The sequence below is a fragment of the Pinus tabuliformis genome, chromosome X, assembly GCF_031772625.1.
Source record: "Pinus tabuliformis cultivar Carrire ecotype Pingquan chromosome X, CPIR1, whole genome shotgun sequence".
NCBI lineage: Eukaryota > Viridiplantae > Streptophyta > Pinopsida > Pinales > Pinaceae > Pinus > Pinus tabuliformis.
In genome coordinates this window covers 155,311,926-155,331,860 of record NC_142308.1, presented here as the reverse complement: position 1 = coordinate 155,331,860, position 19,935 = coordinate 155,311,926, and the positions used below count along the sequence as shown (strand labels likewise).

Sequence of the window (19,935 nt, the reverse complement as noted above, 5' to 3'; positions counted from 1 at the left end):
AGCTTGACCAATCCTTAAAGATTGATCGATTGTTTGTTTTTAACCCTCGATTGAGCTATTTTTTAGCACTCAAAAAGTTTGAACAAGAACTTAAATTGCTCGATCGAGTAGTCTTTTTTTCCACCTAAACACTTCCTCTCTTGCCAAAAAGTGTATGCTAGCTCCATGCTATCACCCACCTGTCCATCCATTTTTTAGTTGCACTAGTGTATACAAATGTGTCTCTTCGTGATCAGTTGTTGTAACTAGTTCTCGGGTCAATAAAAAAATCTCATTAAGTCCTATTTTGAAATATTGAGGTCTTTAACATGGTTTTCTTCCAAATCCATTCTAAATTATTCATCCATCTTGGACTTTTCATTTTTTAAATGTGTGTTAATTGGGTTTAGGCATTTTCAATAGAAGAAACAATGTTCTCTAGGGATGTGGCTTGTGACAACCATGGGGTTCTTTGGTATTGCTTAAGTCTTATATAGGGTTCATAGAGACCTCAACCTTGCATCAATTTAATGTTTATGTTTGGTGGTTTTCGGTTGGGGTTTGATGTGTTTTCATGAGTTGATGTCATGTTTGGGTTTGATCTATGCTCCATGTTGATTAAATATGCAACAATTTAATAACATAAATTTATATTTTTATTTATTTTTACAGTTTAAATAAATTATGATAATAAAATAATTAAATTCAATCAAAATACTTACCTGCAACCAATTGATGACCATGTTAATGGAGTTTGGTAGTGCTTTGTCAACCTCTCTCAATTCTCACTCCTTTTTTTGCTTAATAACTCTCAAAATGCTTGATGTGATTTGTTGGTGAAATGGATTAATGATGAATTTAAAAAATAGCCCAAAGAGGAATGCATACATGTCCCTAGAGCATGCATGTGTTTTTAGGAATGCAAACATGTTCATAAGAACATGGATATGTTCCTAGGAATGTGCACATGTTCTTAAAAATGCATACCATGAATTAATTCAATAGTATTGATGGTGGTTTTGGTAATTCCAAAGCTAGAAGCTCATTAACAAACACATATCTCCAAGAATGCAAGCATGTTCATTTATGATTACATTATTTGGCATCCCATTTCTATAGCAACCATAATCTTCATGACACCACCCTAAAAATTAACACTTAATTTTGAAGAAGAAAAAAATATAGTCCAAAAACTAGTGCAATTAGTGTAGATTATAAGAATATATATTTTTTCCTTAAATTGAATAGCCATATCTAAAAAACTAAATATCCATGTAGGCCATTCATTAATTTTTCCTAAAATTTTAGAGTATATGTAGTTAGTAAACACCATATTTATCCCCACACACACACACACACACACACACAGATATATATATATATATATATATATATATATATATATATATATATATATATATATATATATATATATATATATATATATATATATATATATATATATATATATATATAATTTAAAAAAATGTATTACCTTTTGATCAATCCATTACATGTTCACGTAGAATTTGGCTTGGTCATTTCCAAGGGAATACCAACTAAAGCCAATATCAAGAGACAAGCTAACTTGAATTTACATGAAAACTAACTAACCTACAATTGACAATGCCAATACTTTTACTACTTTCTTAGTAAAATAACCCAAGGAATGATTGTGGATTTTACCGAGGATCCTCTTTTCCTTTTTTTCTTTCGTACATCAATCCATCACGAAGAGTTACTAGGGACAAATGTAGAGGAAACACTAATTGCATTTCCTTGGTCCAATTACAAACCTATGGGTTCTTCTACTTTAGTTGTCTCATCACTATCTGAGTCATCTGATTCATGGAAGCATTTATGGCCACTCATTTACGGTCACTCATCTTGTGCATCTCCATTCAAGGGATGGATCATGGCATCTGCTTGATGAAGTGATCCAGGTGGATGTTGGTGGCCACCCACCTATCCCATTTGGACCCCCACAATTGTCTCTTTCAGTCTTTTCAGTTTCCTAAATTGTAGCATAGTTTACTATTTTTAGCAGTTTTTCGGGTCCTGAACTTCCGGAGCCGTTTTGAGGCCCTAAACGACGTTTTTTTGGGAATCTGGGGCAACATGGGTCCATGGACCGATGTTGCCTCCCAAAGTGGTAGTACTCGGATAGATCTTTCTAACGAGCTATCATACACGTCAAACGGAGATCGTATGCCAAAGTTACGACCCCGGGAAATTGATGTACCAATTTACCCAAACGGGGCCCACAATTTGGCGTTTCATCTTCTAGGGTTAGGTTTCGGGATGTGAAGGGTTTTCCATTGTTTCTCAACAATAAATAGGCCTTCGAGCCTCATTGTAACACAGTTCGAAACAGTTCAGAGGCATGTAGCCATCACATCTCTTCTCAGAGATAAGCTACCATCGCCCTAGCTGGTTTATTTCCATTTCTGATTGTAAGCATATTTCAGTATTTTCCATTAATGAAATGAAGTATTATTTCCGCTGCATCTTTGTGTATATGGTTATCTCAGTAATTTGTTGCGTTCCTGTTTAAATCCGGATCAGTGGTATCAGAGCGGTCTACTTTTTCTCTGTTTTTCTTTACATGTCCCCAACGAGGTCAGGATATAAGGAGTTAGGGCTTGAACTGGTCGAACCTTTGCAAGACCAGCCTCGCAAATCCCGACGGCCTCCCATGGCGGATGAGAAGAAAGACGAGGGGGCAGGAGATCCTATCAAAATCTTGCTCGAAGAAGCGCTCGAGCAGCAAAGGAACGCGATGATGGATAGCTTTGCACAGATCCTTCAGCGGCTACCCAGAGGCGACGCATCGGCTTCCAACAGCGATTCTGGAAACGCCACACCGTTTAAGGTACAAGTTAATTTTGAAATCCCCATCTTCGAGGGTCAAATAGACGCAGATGCCGTAGATAAATGGTTAAATCTGCTAGATGGGTATTTTTCTGTTCATGAATTTTCAAATCGGGAAAAGATTGTTTTCGCTCTTCTCAAAGCAGCCCCCCACGTCAAGGACTGGTGGGAAACCTACTGCGAGCAGAAGGATGAAAGTATAGGCTCACTATTTTCAGCCGCACCCACTTGGAATGACTTCCGGGATGCCATCAAGGAGCAGTAATACCCTGTCGGAAGCTATGAGGACAAATACATCAAATGGACCACACTGCGGTAGGGACGAGATCAAGATGTGCCGGAATTCACAAACATTTTTCATACCCTTCGCACACAGTTGGGTATCAAAGATTCTGAGTTGCATCTGGTACTCAAAAGCCGCGGCTGCCTACACAAATACATCCAGGAAGAGATGGGGTTCTTGAACATTCCCTCACTTGGCACAACATACCGATACGCTGTCAAAATCGAGCAAAAGTTCAAACAGAAGAAGCGAGACTTTGGATCTGCAAATCCGAAACCCAAAGGACAAAGCCAAGGTGGGGTGACCCAAGACAACCCATCAAAGCCGCAAGAAAAGAACAACACCATGAAGCCGAAGAAGGACACAGGAAAGTGGTGTGAGTTCCACAAGAGTCCCACTCATAACACAAGTGAGTGTCGAACCAAGCAGTCGCTGGTGGCCGAGTTGAAGGCTTCCGAATCAGATGCATGTTCTGACCCTGAGCCAGAACCTGACAAGGGGAATGGCAAAGGGAAGCAGATCATTGATGCGGATCCCAGCGCCACTGTTGCCACCGCCAAGATCCAGAAAGATGAGCCCGAAAATCCAGAGGAAGGGGAGCGTCTTTTCCACTCACAGATGTGGGTGAAGGGTTCGCCGCTACAATTCATTGTCAACAGTGGAAGCCAAAAGAACTTGGTTTCAGCAGAGGTCGTGAAGCGGTTGGGCCTACTGACTACACCACACCCACAGTCGTACAGTATCGGGTGGCTTCATGAAGGACGAGATCTCAAAATTCGCCAGCAGTGCCGCCTTCCCTACAGCATCAAACCCTTCACAAACGAGGTATTGTGTGATGTTACACGTCTGGATGTTTGTGATGTACTATTAGGCCAGCCATACTTGTGGAGGCGACATGTTGTGTATGAGTCCAGGCCTCGTGCTGTCATTATTTCTTTGAATAATTCATTATACAGGATACCAGAGGTAGCCCCACCTACTGCCACATCTTTGATCACTGCTAAGAAAGGCAGCAAGCTCATCTCCCAGACCAGGAAATTCATCTGTCTGGTTCACTCCCAAATTAAGGGGAAGATCGTTGCTACATCCATGACCCCTGCAAAGGGTTCCTCCACGCAGCAGCAGCAGCAAAGGGATACGGTCATGACAAAACACAGGAACAACTTCTCCTCACCCACATGGGTACTACACAAGTTTCAGGTGGGCAACAAAGTCTGGTTGCATCGACAGAAAGAACGCCTTACCAGAACCCATCAGAAGCTCAGACCACTCCGACATGGTCCTTACAGCAGTACCAAGGCTATGGGGAACAATTCTTTGGAGCACATCATTCCTCCATTCCTTCGCCTGCACCAAATATTCAATGTGGACCATCGTCGACCATGCTTCCCACCATCACTGGACACATCAGAGACTGCTGGACAAGTTCAGCAGATGGAGGAACTCAACGCAATGGGGACCATTGCTTCCTAAGGGGGGAGGAATGATCCAGGTGGATGTTGGTGGCCACCCACCTATCCCATTTGGACCCCCACAATTGTCTCTTTCAGTCTTTTCAGTTTCCTAAATTGTAGCATAGTTTACTATTTTTAGCACTTTTTCGGGTCCTAAACTTCCGGAGCCGTTTTGAGGCCCTAAACGACGTTTTTTTGGGAATCTGGGGCAACATGGGTCCATGGACCGATGTTACCTCCCAAAGTAGTAGTACTCAGATAGATCTTTCTAACGAGCTATCATACACGTCAAACGGAGATCGTATGCCAAAGTTACGACCCCGGGAAATTGATGTACCAATTTACCCAAACGGGGCCCACAATTTGGCATTTCATCTTCTAGGGTTAGGTTTCGGGATGTGAAGGGTTTTCCATTGTTTCTCAACAATAAATAGGCCTTCGAGCCTCATTGTAACACAGTTCGAAACAGTTCAGAGGCATGTAGCCATCACATCTCTTCTCAGAGATAAGCTACCATCGCCCTAGCTGGTTTATTTCCATTTCTGATTGTAAGCATATTTCAGTATTTTCCATTAATGAAATGAATTATTATTTCCGCTGCATCTTTGTGTATATGGTTATCTCTGTAATTTGTTGCGTTCCTATTTAAATCCGGATCATGAAGTGTCCCTGCATGTCATTAAGATGAGGATGGATGACTCATTTTATTGTAGAATATTTTTGTTGCTGCATATTTTCTAACTTGTGAGCTGAAGAAGTCTTAGATCCTTTTGGATGTTTTATATCTTTCCATCCTTGTGACTTATTCATAGAATTTGGAGGAGTAGAGAACCCTTGAGAAAAGGGAAAACCATTCTGGAGATGACCAGGTTGTTGATAGATCCTACAGTGGAATGTTTTATTTTCATAGTCCATTGTCTGTGAATATATAACGTCATTTCACTCGAGGAGAAATTTGTCCGGTAACCCTTTGTTGAGATTGATTTCAATGAATATTTGAGAAAAGGTCACAATACCCTTCTTAAACCTTTTTATGTCTACTTTAATGAAATGACAGAGTGAGTTTCCTACATTGGCTAAGATGTCTGGATGGATCAGATGACGAGGAAAATTTGGGGGTCTTACCCAAAATGGAGTGATCATAGCTGGCATAGAGAGAGGGTTAAAACTAGTAAACCAAGTTCTGAAAAAAATCCTAGCATAGCCCTGAAACCAAGGTCCTTGATAAAAGAACTTTCGATAATCCTTCAGATCTTTAAAATACACCACAAAAAACCTTTCAAGAAAAAAAATAGATATGTTTTTGGGGACCAGGTTTAATGCACCCATGCTCAGAGCGTAGATGTCATAGATCATAACCAATTAAATCAACATATAATGATGATGCATCAAATAATCCATATAAGCATCCTTTGTTTGAAGATGATCCACTTTAATAGTGGGGATATTTTCCACCTGATCCACAATTAAGATTGTCCCTAAGATCTCTTTAGGGATTTCCTGTGCGGGCCTTGGCTTGAGGGAATCCTTGAAATACTTGGGTTGGGAGGAAGAGGATGCACCTCAACCTTTGTCTACACCTCCTAGTATTGGCCCTAAATGAATTGATGCATCCTTGTTTATGCCATAATTATTGAGTGCTTTTAGATCTTGAAGCTTCCTACCTCCATGTAGGAGCCAAATGCTACCATATGGGATTCCCATCCAATCCTCTATCCTAGATGTGAGAGAGGAAATGAGATATGTGGCTTTTTGACCTACATGTAGAATGATTCCCCTGAGAGTGGTCTCACAAAGACAATAAAAACCTCCAGATCTTAGGTAATTACCTCCTTGTGGTTGTAGGAGGAACCCTTCACTAAAAAAGATTTCGTTTGTTTTACTAGATCTTGAGGCGGATTTAGTTTTTGGTCAACTACTTCCACTAATCCAATGTCATTTTCTCAATATCCCATCTGAAAATCTTGATTTTGACACCGCAGATCGATCCTATCAGAGGAGGTTTCACAGCTAGGGCATTGCTTGTTTCATCATTGACTGAGGCAACAAGCGGAGAGGATTCCTCCATAGAAACGAGCCCTCGAAAACTAATGGGAATATCAATAGAATAGGAGGTCTTTGAGGGGGAGGTGTGTTGTGCACTTAGAAGCGTGACTATCATGCCCCTAGGGTGCAACTCTTAAGCTTCTCAAGTCCCTTGAGGTGTGTGACACCTATGTGGTTTCCTCTTAATTCCAAAACCAAATTGAGTCTACTAACACTTGGACTATGCCTCTAACATTTAAACCCCGTAGCAAGATAGATATCTTACTTGCAGAATTAGTATTCAATCTAATCTCAATTCAATATATTATCGCTTCAATCTTTAACTTTGTTTACGGTTCACTTCAATTAACTTAACTTCAAAAATAAACATCAAGCCATTATCATACACAAACCATAAAAAACAATAACTCAACCATATAGTGGGAGGGGAAACTCCCAAACAACTTCCCCAACACTTCATTTATTTACAAAAATTCAATATACATTTGATCCAAAGCTAAAAAATTTGCTTAAAATTCAAAATTGTCGAATCGGTGTGGAATCTGAACGACCATGTAGCACTTTTCATTCTAAATCTGGCGTAACTCGTTTCGTGGGAAACAGACTCCGTACTCCCAGAAACATGTTATGTTCGTTTTCCAAAACAGGCGAATTTGGGAAAAAAATTGACAGCCCAGTCAGCAGTCTGTACTGCTGACATGGAAGGCTGACTGGGCCTACTGACTAGGCATGGTTGACTGGGCTCCGTCAGGCCAATCATGTCTCGCCACTTTTCTGAATATCATTGGTGCTGATTTGGGCGATTTTCATTGGTGGGTTGGTGGCCAACCACTGACTGCCACGTGGCCCAACTGGAGGCCGCCACATGGCAGCATGGGGGCCACCAAAAACTTGTTAAGAGGCCGAACTAAACCTCATAGGATTCAAACTATGGACCTCATGCCAAAAATTATCTGCATATGCCATTGTGCCAAGTTGTTGCTCCGTTATCGAAAAACGGGGCAAAATTGTAGGGTCGTTAGCTAGACTTGGCGAATTTGTAGGTTGACTAACAGAAAAACTTGGGGAGGTCATAACTTCTTTAGTTTTTATCCAAATGGAGCTCAGAAATAGGTTGCTAAGGGGAATTTAGGTCTTTTGAAGCTAATGGAATAGGTTTTAGATCCATTGGAGCACTTTTGAAAATAATTTTTGCAGGTTTAAGTCTATGGGTGCTAAGATCAACTAGGGGGTTGGATTAGTTTTGAAGACTTTTGAGAATGGAGAAGACCTTGTAGGGGTTTTCCAACCTTCATATGTTTTTTGCAACAACTAAGACATGTATGGTGTAGCTCATGTTTCTCTTTCCTCATTATGTCTTTGAGGAAAATTCTCTTTTAGTACTTCAAGTGAATTGTTGTACTTGTTATGTTCATTGTTAGATGGAGTAAGGGGTCTTGATTTGAGAACCCTTTTCTTGCTAATTGTCTCATAAATAACTGTAGGTTTTCATGTTTTTAGAGAGAGATTTCTTTACAGACGAATGTTTCCTTGAAGGAGAAACTATCCACTCTTTTGGTCAGTACAATTTATGTACTCTTTATCACTGAAGTATTTTGAGCATAATGAGATTGGGTCAAGCCATTAGAAGCTGGACCAAGGAGACGTAGCCCAGGAAGGGTGAACCCCTTTATCAATTTCTGATTGTATTATTGTTATGTTGTTGTTCAAGTTTTTTTCTTAATTCATGTTTTAAGCTCATGAATTACATATAAAGACATAAAAACTCATGTAAAACTTGCAATTTACCTCATAATCCTCAAGCACTTTGTTTACTATTCTGAATTGGAATTTAGCACATCAAACACTAATTTTCCCATTCATATCAAGTTGGTATCAGAGCTCTTGGTTCTATTTGTGCAAGGAGGATTTAATTGTTTACAATTGAATGTGAAGCTTACAAGTTTCAAGCTCAAAAGAGGAGAAGGTTTGGACACGACAACAAGATTCCCACAATCTCCACCACCAGTTCTACCTCAAATTGCAGTTGAAGCTTCAGTAAGCATGGGCATGAGTTCAGAGCATGATAATCTCCAAGATTTGGAGGACATTGTTGTATTTCTCCAACAAGAGAACATGGAGCTCAAAAGACTATTTGAAGCTAATGAGGAAGAGAAGCAAAAGATGTGCCTCATGTTGCTGAATGTTGTGGAGGAACGAACTGATGTATGTTGTTCTACCAAAGTAGCAAAGAGTCCCTCCATTACTAAGAAAGATTGTGGACATGGCAAGAATACAACCTATGGCTCCTGTCAAAAGGAGGACGCCTCCTATGTACCAGGGACACAAGGAGGTTTCCTTGAAGCATCCTCCACCACTCCATCTAGGGCATCGAAGAAGGAGGAGTTCTTGGATGAGTATCCATAAGAGGCTAGTGCAGAAAGTCCCTCATGGAAGGAAGATGGCCAAATTTTCACCTTTTGTCCATATAATGTTGAGGTTGAGGTTCTATCAGCGCCAAAGTCCAAGGAGCTGAAAGAAGAAAGACGAAGAGTCTAAGAAGACACCTCAAGAATTAGGAAAGAGTTTAAGAGCATCTTTGTCCCTCAATTGAAAGATGAGGAAAATGGTAAGCATTTACATGCAATTTCTTTACATGAAAATGTTGATTTAAGCTCTTTTCCAACTTTTGAGAAGCACATCAAAGGCATAGGAGCAACGCTCTTTTCCAAGATGGGTTGTAAGGGAGGAGGCCTTGGAGTGAACAATCAGGGCATTATCCATCCAATTGAGGCAAATGAGAGACCTTGATATGAAGTTTTGGGCTATGTTGAAAAGGGAGAATGGTCTTCCATCAATAGCTCTTGCGTATATTGTTTTTTTTTTCATAAGAGAGGACATGAGGACGAAAATTATTGGGATTTTCATCCAGAATTGGTACTAGCTTTGTTTCTAAACCAAAATGGGGACATGAAATGAAAGACTTATCCAAAGAGAGATGAGAAAGTTGAAGAAGAGACTAAGACAAGTTCTTCTCACCATTCAAGTTCTCCTTGCCAAGCTCCTAAGCCAAAGGAAACCCATAAGAGGTATAAGCGTCCTGATTATTCAAAGGCTTTTGATGATTACAAACAACATGATGATTTGAATAACATGTTGTGGAATGTTTTTTCGTGCACTTTTGTTACGCACCTAACCCTTGTGTAGCTAAGTGTCACAAAAGGAAAGCATTATTCAAGGAGATGAATATGTCAATTGGAAATGAGACCAAGACGGGAAGTTCTCATCCAAGTTTAAAGATATTTGTGCCAAGAAAAGCTCATAATTTTTTTTTCACTCATTGCAATATAAGTGGGCATTGGATTGAAAAGTGTTGGAAGTTGCATCCACATATTCAACCAAAGAAGGACGAACGAGTAATGGAATCACCTAAGAAGGAGAAGGTAGAGGAATGTGCAAGGCATGCCATAACCATTCCAGAAGCAGTTCTAGAAGGAAGTGAAGTGCATAAAGAAAATTCCCTAACATGGTTGGGTAAGAAATGGTTGGACTATTTTTCTAATTAAAGACTGCATTTATTTTGTATTTCACTTGTTGCATTTCTGCAAAATTGGGCATTTTATAAAAATGATGTTTGTGAATAAATCACTTATATGCAACAGTAATTTCTTTGGCAATGTTATGCAATTTTTGGCTTGATGACGAGTCAATTTGTATGGGAATTTGGGAGTCAAATTTATTCCATATTGTAAGACGCATTTCCATTTATGGACATTTTAGTAAGCATCCTAAACTTTGGGATGAGTAGTTGCAACACATTTAGTATATTACAAATGTGTCAAGCACTCTGTTATACAAGTATTTCCATGTGAAGCATGTTTGGGTTATTTGCCAAAGTCTTTTTTGGTTTTATCCTTGGTAAAGATTTTGTTAGGTCCCTATAATACTAGTGATGCCCCCATTAATATTGTAGTTGTATCCCTTATTAATATCGTTGTGCCACTATTGTCCCCATATTGTTATTACTGTGCCCCATAGAATCCCTGTATTGTTATTTTTGTGCCTTTATATTATTATTGTTAGGTCGGCTTGGTTATATTGTGACCCCTTAGACTCCTATATATAGAAAGGAGGTTTTGTCATTTGAATCATCCAAGAATTGTTCATTTATGTAATGTAAAGGAGGTTTCCCCCTCGAAGAGGCTGAATTCTAAGGTGTTGATCTATCTTTTCTATCTTTTTGTGAGCTGGTTTCATAACATTTGGTATCAGAGCTTTGGATTCTAGGGTTTCGCTCCTCCAAATAGGTCATCGTGGCATTTTTGGTATAACGTTTTTTTTGTGACGTTTCAGAAGTGAAAAAAAAACCCATTTGAGATGAAATCGCACTGAACCTCGGGTCTGAATTTCAGAGCTTTTAGTGCTATATTGGCGGTGATATGATCTGAGGAAGTTGGTCTTTTTGTAGACTCTTGAATTACATTCCAAACAGGTGACCTGGGGAAAATTGTCATAACCTTCTCTCTGAGCATCGGATTGAAATTTTGTAAGAAAGTATAGAAAAAGGATGGACTATAGTTTCTTGTATATATTTTTCAGAGCCAAAGGTTGAAACAATGACACATGGCACTTCATAGAAGTTCGCTCTTCTCAAAAGGTATATAATCAGGTCATCTTGGGAGATTGTGCATAACTCTTCCTTGGAGAATCCACTTTGGATCAGTCTGGTGGCATTGGAAAGAGGACACAGAGGGCTACTACAGGTTGCAATTTCAAAACTAGATGATCCGAAATTACAGAGATACATAAGATTCAATATCAAGCTCCTACAAAGTGAAAAAAGGTGTGTAGTTTTTATTTTTATTTTTGCATAAGCTTGGTTTGAAAAATTAGTTTGAAGGAATTCAAAGGACATAGTAAAGCATTATTGTCGGTAATTGATGACCCGAGGAAAGAAAATGCAAACACCTAGTAAGCAACCTGAAAGCTCTAGCATGACTCATGAAGAAGAGGAAGAAATGCAACATGATATATCAAAATTACGAGACCAGGTACAACAAGTGTCACTTGCACAAAAAGTAACAGAATCTAAGATGGATGGTTTAAAAAAATATGTAGAAGCTAAGATGGATGGTTTAAAGAAAGGTGTAGAAGCTAAGATGGATTGTTTAAAGAAAGGCGTAGAAGCTAAGATGAATGGCATGGACGCTAAGATGAATGGCATGGACGCTAAAATGGATGGCATGGATGATAAGATGGAAGAATTAAAGATAAATTTGAATACGTTTCTACAAGAAATGGTCACTAATGGTGAAAAGGTAGTAAAGGAAACTCATGATGAGAAAAAAATAAATCTTAACCATGATTCCATAGACTCTAATATTGGATCGAAGACCCACCATATTCCAAAAATCGATATGAGGAAGTTTGATGGCAAGGATCTCGCAACATGGATATTACAGATGGAGCAATTTTTCGATCTCAATAATGTGCAAAACACACAAAAGGTACGTATTGCAACTTTATATTTGGAACCAAATCAGTTTGTATGGTATCAATGGCTTTGCTCTCATAAACAAATTATCACTTGGGCAATTTTTACGGAAGAATTGATAGCACATTATGAGGATACAAAAAGCAACAATTTTTTTAGCCAATTGATAAGTCTCAAACAAAAGGGTTCAATAATGGAGCACATTGAGGAGTTCCAAAAATTTAACATAAGGGTAAAAAATATGCCAGAGGAGCATAGGATTGATGTGTTCATAGGGACTTTAAAGGATAATATCCAACATGATGTTCTCCTTTGGGAACCTGATTCATTAGAGAAGGCATTCAGGTTAGCAAGAAAAATGGAAAGGAAAATTATGGCAACCAGGAAGCATACCACTCACAACAATAAATATGGAAGTGTTGTTTCCCCTAGCCTTCCACAACCTATAAGGTTGACACCACAACAATTGGAAGAAAAAAGAGAAAAAGGGCTTTGTTACAGTTGTGATAGAAAATACACTAAAGGTCATAAGTGTGCGGAGAAGAAATTATTCTACATAGATTGTGAAGAGGAAGAAGAAAAGGAGCAAGAAAGGTCAAAAGAAGAGGATATACTCTAGGAAGAAAGCCTAGATAAAGAAGAAATGAATCCGACCATATCTTGTAATGCATTGGCTTGAATTACCACTCCTCAAACCATCAAGATAGAAGGACAAATCAAGAATAAAAAGGTAATAGTGTTGATTTATTCAGGAAGTACCCACAATTTTATTCATTGTAAGATAGCAAAAGAATTTAATTTCTTCCTATATCCAACACCAGAGTGTCAAGTAATGGTTGCAAAAGGAGGAACGATAAATTGCTCTGGAAAGTGCCATAATATCAAGCTATCCATGGGAGAATATGTATTGAAAAGCCCAATGCTTTCCATTCCGATGGGAGGTGCTAATGTTGTACTAGGAGTCCAATGGCTATAATCCTTGGGTACAATAGCTTTTAACTTTCATGAAATTTTCATGAAATTTTATGTGGAAGGAAAGGAAGTTGAATTAAGGGGTATTGCAGGGAAACCGGGAAGGATAATAAGCTCTAATGGTATGACAAAGCTTCTAAAAAAGGAACAACAAGGTGTAATTGCACAATTATGTTCGCTAGATGTTTCCACATCAAAATCATCTATTTCTCCAGATCTCCAAAAAGTATTGGATAATCATTCCAAGGTATTTGAGACTCCCAAAGGTCTCCCACCTATTCGTGATCATGATCATGCTATTCATTTTATTCCAGGAAGTGTTCCTCCAAACATCAGGCCGTACAGATATCCCTATGCCCAAAAGAGTGAAATTGAATGAATGGTTACAGAAATGCTTGAGGCTGGTATAATTCAACCTAGCCAAAGTTCTTTCTCTGCTCCAGTAGTATTGGCGCACAAGAAGGATGGATCATGGCACATGTGTCCGGATTATAGGGAGCTCAACAATCTCACTATTAAAGATAAGTTTCCCATTCCTGTCATTGATGAATTATTGGATGAATTGCATGGATCAATTTACTTCACCAAGTTAGATCTTCATTCAGGATATCATCAAATCAGAATGAAGACTCAAGACATTCTGAAAACAACATTTAGAACTCATGAGGGTCACTATGAGTTTTTGGTCATGCCTTTTTGCCTTACCAATGCACCTTCTACATTTCAAGGTTTGATGAATTCCATTTTCAAACCCTTCCTTAGAAAATTTGTGTTAGTATTTTTTGATGATATACTAATCTACAACAAGTCTTGGAAGGATCATGTTGAACACGTTGACAGGGTGCTACAACTATTGGAGGAGAAACAACTATATGAAAAAAGATCCAAATGTTTCTTTGGAGTACAAGAGGTGGAATATCTCGGTCATATTGTATCTCATGAAGGAGCTAAGGTAGACCCTAGTAAAATTAAAGCCATTAAGGAATGGGAAATCCCCACATCCATAAAGAATTTGCGAGGATTTCTCGGGTTGATAGGGTATTATTGCAAGTTTGTTAAGAATTATGGGAAAATAGCAGCACCTCTAACAACATTGTTGAAGAAAGATGCATTTTCATGGACTCCAGAAGCAACAAAGGCCTTCGAATATCTTAAAGAGGCAATGTGCCAAGCACCGGTCTTAGCTACACCAGATTTCACAAAAACCTTTATTGTGGAATGTGATGCTTCCGAAAATGGAATTGGTGCTATTTTAATGCAAGATGAAAGACCCATTGCTTTTGAAAGTCGTCCAATCAAGGGAAAGTATTTACACAAAGCTATTTATGAGAAGGAAATGTTGGCAATACTACATGCACTTAAGAAATGGCGAACCTACCTAATGGGAAGACACTTCAAGGTAAAAACGGATCATGATAGCCTTAAATACTTTTTAGAACAAAGATTATCCTCTGAAGAACAATAAAAATGGGTCACAAAGATGTTGGGTTATGACTTGGAAATCATATACAAAAAAGGGAAGCAAAATGTTGTGGCAGATGCACTCTCAAGAAAGGATGAGGATGTGGAAGCATTGTTGTGTGCCATTTCTATTATCTAACCAGATTGGATAAACGAAGCAAGGGGGGAATGGAAGAATGACGAAGAAGTGTGGGAACTTATTCAAAAGTTACAACAAGATTCCAGTACATCTGATACATTTAGCTGGAAAAATGATTCGTTATGGTACAAAGATTGCTTATACCTCTGTAAGAATTCCCAACTCAAACAAAAGATTCTTCTGGAATTGCACGCTTCTCCCTTAGGAGGACACTCAGGATTTTTAAAAACTTACCATAGGGTTAAGAAGGATTTTTTTATGGATGGCCTTAAATCAGATATTCAAAATTTTGTGGCGGAATGTTTGGTATGCCAACAAAATAAAGCTGAAACAATTAAGACACCAGGTCTATTACAACCTTTATCCATTCCAAGCCAACGTTGCGAGAAGGTTTCAATGGATTTTATCACAGGTTTACCCAAGTCTAAGGGAAAGAGTGTCATCATGGTGGTAGTTGACAGACTTGCCAAGTATGCACACTTTTGTGCATTATCACATCCATTTAAAGCCAGTACAGTTTCTACGGCATTTATGGAAACAATTCAAAAGCTACATGGAAACCCAAAGACTATTGTAAGTGACAGAGATCCCATTTTTACAATAAATTTTTGGACATAATTATTTTCTTGTCTTGGTACTCAGTTAGCTCATAGCTCATCTTATCATCCTCAATCTGATGGGCAAACGGAGATAGTAAACAAATGTTTGGAAGGATATCTTCGTTGCTTTGTATCTGATAAACAGACACAATGGGTCAAAAGGTTGCCTTCGGCTGAATGGTGGTATAACACTTCCTTGCATACTGCAACAAAAATGACCCCATTTATGGCACTTTATGGATATCAGCCACCATCCATCACATCATATTTAAGAGAAAATTCTAAGGTTCAAGTAGTGGAACATCACATCGAGCATCAACAACAAGTTCTCCAACTCTTAAAGGATAACCTCATGTTGGCGCGGAATAGAATGAAACAACAGGCAGATCAACATCGTAGTGAAAGAAGTTTTGATGTAGGTGATTGGGTATTCCTATGGCTACAACCATATAAACAAATGTCCCTCAAGCAAGCTAAGAAGGATAACAGATTGTCACCAAAGTATTATGGTCCATACAGGGTGTTGCAAAAGATTGGTACTATAGCATACAAATTGGAGCTTCCTGCAACTTCTCGAGTGCACCCAGTTTTCCATGTTTCATGTTTAAAGAAGGTTATAGGCAACAAGCTCCCAGTTCAAATAATATTGCTAGAACTTGACGAGGAAGGAAAAATTATATTGGAACCGGAAGCAGTCATAGAAACAAGAACTCGAAAACTACGAACTCGATCCATTTCAGAGTATCTCATCAAGTGGAAGAACTTATCTGCTGAAGATTCCACATGGGAGGATGAGAATTTTATACAGAAGCATCTAGAACTACTCAAGCATTGAGGACAACACTTTTTTGAAGGAGAGGGGCATGCTAGGTCCCTATAATACTAGTGATGCCCCCATTAATATTGTAGTTGTATCCCTTATTAATATTGTTGTGCCCCTATTCGTTCTGTGAACTTACTTTGATAGAGCTCCCACGCCTTACCCTTCCTCGGCCCCTACGGACATATGTAGGCCTTCTGCCCGGCATCCCCTACTGCTGGGCTCTCCGTCTCAGATTTTGGCTTGCCCATGCCTCGACTGTTCCTGCGTTCTTGATTCAGCTTTCGGTCTATTATGGCCCCTCCGGAGGTGCCACCGGAGGAGGCTTTCCAGCAAGCGTTCTCCGACCTGGTTCGTTCTCTTCCGCCTTAGCAAAATCGTCCCTCAGTTACGAAGTTTGTGAAAAAACTGGAAGGGTTGTAGGAAGTTTCTCTACCTCCAACCTTGCCCCGTATGGATGCACTTGCCTTAGCTAAAAGAGGCCTCATTAGACAATTTATAGGTCTTTGGCCCTCTCCAAAAACAGTGCAGAGGTGGGTGGAAAGGAAGTGGTTAGACAAAACTCAAGGGAAAATCTCTATCAGATTTTGTGGAAAAGGATATTTTACAATTCATTTTGAAACTAAGGAAGATAAGGACCTGATCTTTCGTAATGGACCTTATTTTATGGATTCCAGAGGACTGTACCTCAACAAGTGGACTCCAGACTTTGATCCGGAGCTGGATATCCCCAGTGTTGTGCCTGTTTGGGTCCGTCTTCCACACCTCCCCCTGCACTGTTGGGGAGATGAGTCAGTGCGCGCTATAGGGAATGTTGTAGGGAAATATATTGACCGGAGCGAACCTAAAGACAACATGCAGGCCTGTGCTCGCATTTGTGTTGAAGTTGATTTGGGGAAAGGCCTGCCAGAAGCCATCAAGCTAAAGGTGGATGACTGGACCCACATTCAGTAGCTTGACTATGAACAGATCCCCTTCAAGTGTAAGGTATGTCACGAATATGGCCACTTTGCAAATCGATGCTCTAAACTTCTTAATGTAGACAGTTCTCCACAAGAAGAACAATGGGAAACAGTAAAAAAAAAAAAGACAGCCCCTAATACCATCCCTACTCATGAAGCTGGCCCTATCCCTCGTCCCCCTCCCAATCCCCCTCCCAATCCCACTCCCCCATCTCCGCCCCCCTCCTCCTCCCTTCCTCCCCTTCTTAGCCGGCCTGATCCCCTTTCCTCCTCTCCTTCCTCCAATCCCTTTCACATTCTTTCCCAACCCGAGGATCCCCCTTCTCCAAAGATTCAATCCCCTTCTGAATCTTCCCTTCCCTTGTCCATTTCCTCTTCCCTCCCTTCTGATCCTCCCCTCTCAGAACCACAAGAAGCAATTCCAAGGAGCATGGATCCATTCCTGATAATCAAAAGAAGCCTGGAAGAAAATCTACCAAACAACACAGAGACGAAAATGCACAAAAAGACATAGCATTGGGTATACAGAACCCTATAGAATCTTATATACAAGGGCAGATAAACAAGGATTCAGTAAATAAAGACTTGGGAGGAAGAGCAACTCCCCGCATCCCTCTGAAATGATGAAAATGCTCTCTTGGAATAGCAGGGGATTGGGGCACCCCACCAAAACAAACGCCTTAAAAGATCTTTTAATCCAAGAAAGACCAGAGATAGTTCTACTTCAAGAAACAAAACTGGGACAGGCAGAGATGAATAAAATTATTGAGAAGCATAAGTTTTATAAAGGATGTGTGTGTGATTCCAGAGGGGCTTCAGGAGGAATCACCACACTTTGGCTTCAAGACAAATGGAACAAAATAGCAGAAACAGTGGAACAACACTGGATAAAGATTACTTTGAAGAACAATATGAGCAGTTATCAGCTAATCATCTACAATGTTTATGCTCTGAATCATTATAGAGATAAGGAAGCTTGCTGGAACTCACTCAACAATAACATAACAGAGGAAGAGAACGGCAATATAATTCTAGGTGGTGACTTAAACCTTATCCTGCATGCTAACGAAAAATGAGGAGGTAGCTTTACTCCTGATCCCTATAGAAATCAGTTGGAGAATGTTATGCAGCTCGGAGATCTTGTTGATATTGTTCCAAAGAATCGCAAGTTTACCTGGAGCAACCGCAGGCTAGGAAAAAGCAATATAATGGAAAGGTTGGATCGAATATTGGTAAATGTGTCTCTTCTCTCCACTTTTGCAGCTGTCCATGCTTCTATTCTCCCCTTTGCTGCTTCAGACCACTATCCCACTACCTTATCTCTTGAATCCCATCGCCCCCTGGGCCCTATCCCTTTTAAATACAGTCCTTTATGGAACGACATTTCAGCTGCCAAAATCCTTGTCCAGCAAACTTGGCACCAGCATGTAGAAGGCTCACCAAGCTTCATATGGGAAAGCAAACTAAGAAATGTAAGGAACGCTCTCAAGAACTGGGCAAAATATCAATATAAAGAACCAGAAGCAAAGAAGCTAGATGTGAAAGCTAAAATTGAAACTTTACACCATGCAATGGAAAACCAAGAGTACCTTCAAGCAAGGAAAAGCCAAGAAGAGGACCTCTACAGTCAACTATACAGTATCAGAAGAGAAGAGGAAGAAAAATGGCGAATAAAATCAAGACAGGTTTGGTTGAAAAGTGGGGACAAGAATACAACCTTCTTCCACAAGCAAGCAACTATTAGACAAATTAGGAGCAACATAACAACTATTATAGACAGCGCAGGTAATCAGCACAATGATCAAGCTTCCATTAAAAATGCGGCTACAACACATTTTAAAGAGCTCCTATCTGAAAAAGGGGAAGAAGAGAATTACGCTGACTTCTTACAACATTTTCCAAATAAAATAACAGCAGAAGCCAATGAAAGACTGACTGAAGAGATAAAGGAGGAAGAAATCTTGGGAGCAATCTAGGGCCTCCAGCTTGACAAAGCTCCAGGACCGGATGGTTTCCCAATTTGTTTCTATAGGGAGTATTGGGAAACCATAAAAAAGGATCTCATCAAGTATTACAAATGGATACAAAGGAAAAATAAAATGGGAGGCTTCACAAATTCAACCCATCTTGTCCTCATTCCCAAAGAGAACCGCCCCTCTTCTTTTTCCCGCTTCCGACCTATATCCCTATGCAACTCTTCATATAAAATTTTCACAAAAGTCCTCGCTTCCCGACTCAAGCCTCTCTTGCCAAGTCTTATTTCTGAAAATCAAGGCGGCTTTATGGCCAATAGACAAATCTCCGACTCCATCCTATTAGTCCAGGAAGCCATCCACTCAAGCCTCTCTAGGAAGGAAAAGGGCTTCATTCTGAAATTAGACTTGGCAAACGCCTTTGACAGAGTCCGACACTCCTTTCTATTTGCTACTCTTCACAAAATGGGCTTCTCTTCCCCCTTCATCAATCTCATAAGAACCTGCATTTCTGGACCTTGGATTGCCCCCCTTATCAATGGAAGGCCCAGCCCTGCTTTCCAATCTTCAAGAGGATTGAGGCAAGGTTGTCCTCTCTCCCCCTACTTATTCATCTTAATGGCTGAATCCTTCAGCTGTGTTCTCGATCATAAGCGACAAGCAGGCCTCATCACCGGAATCAAATTTGAAGATGGAGTTAAAAACATCAATCACTCCCAATTTGCTGATGATACCCTGCTGATAGGAGGAGCATCTACAATAATTGCCCGAAGATTCAAGATCCTATTAGATAAGTTTATGAGATACTCTGGGGGAATGATAAATCATCTCAAAAGCTGCATTTACGGTTGGAATGCTTCAACTCAAACGCTCCAAAATCTATCCAACATCTTTGGGGTGCCG

At 39.7% G+C, this 19,935-nt stretch overlaps 1 protein-coding gene across 1 annotated transcript; it reads left to right on the top strand.

Annotated features, from left to right (window-relative positions):
• Positions 1 to 18,183: 18,183 nt before the first annotated feature.
• On the top strand, positions 18,184 to 19,035 carry LOC149138916 (uncharacterized). The gene has a single exon (XM_089450525.1). It carries the CDS (start codon positions 18,184 to 18,186, stop codon positions 19,033 to 19,035), a length of 852 nt encoding a protein of 283 aa, XP_089306651.1.
• The last annotated feature ends 900 nt before the right edge of the window (positions 19,036 to 19,935 follow it).

What these genes read in the sequence shown, in the direction of transcription:
- LOC149138916 (XM_089450525.1), top strand. Translation starts at nt 18,184, where the DNA reads ATGCAGCTCGGAGATCTTGTTGATATTGTTCCAAAGAATCGCAAGTTT.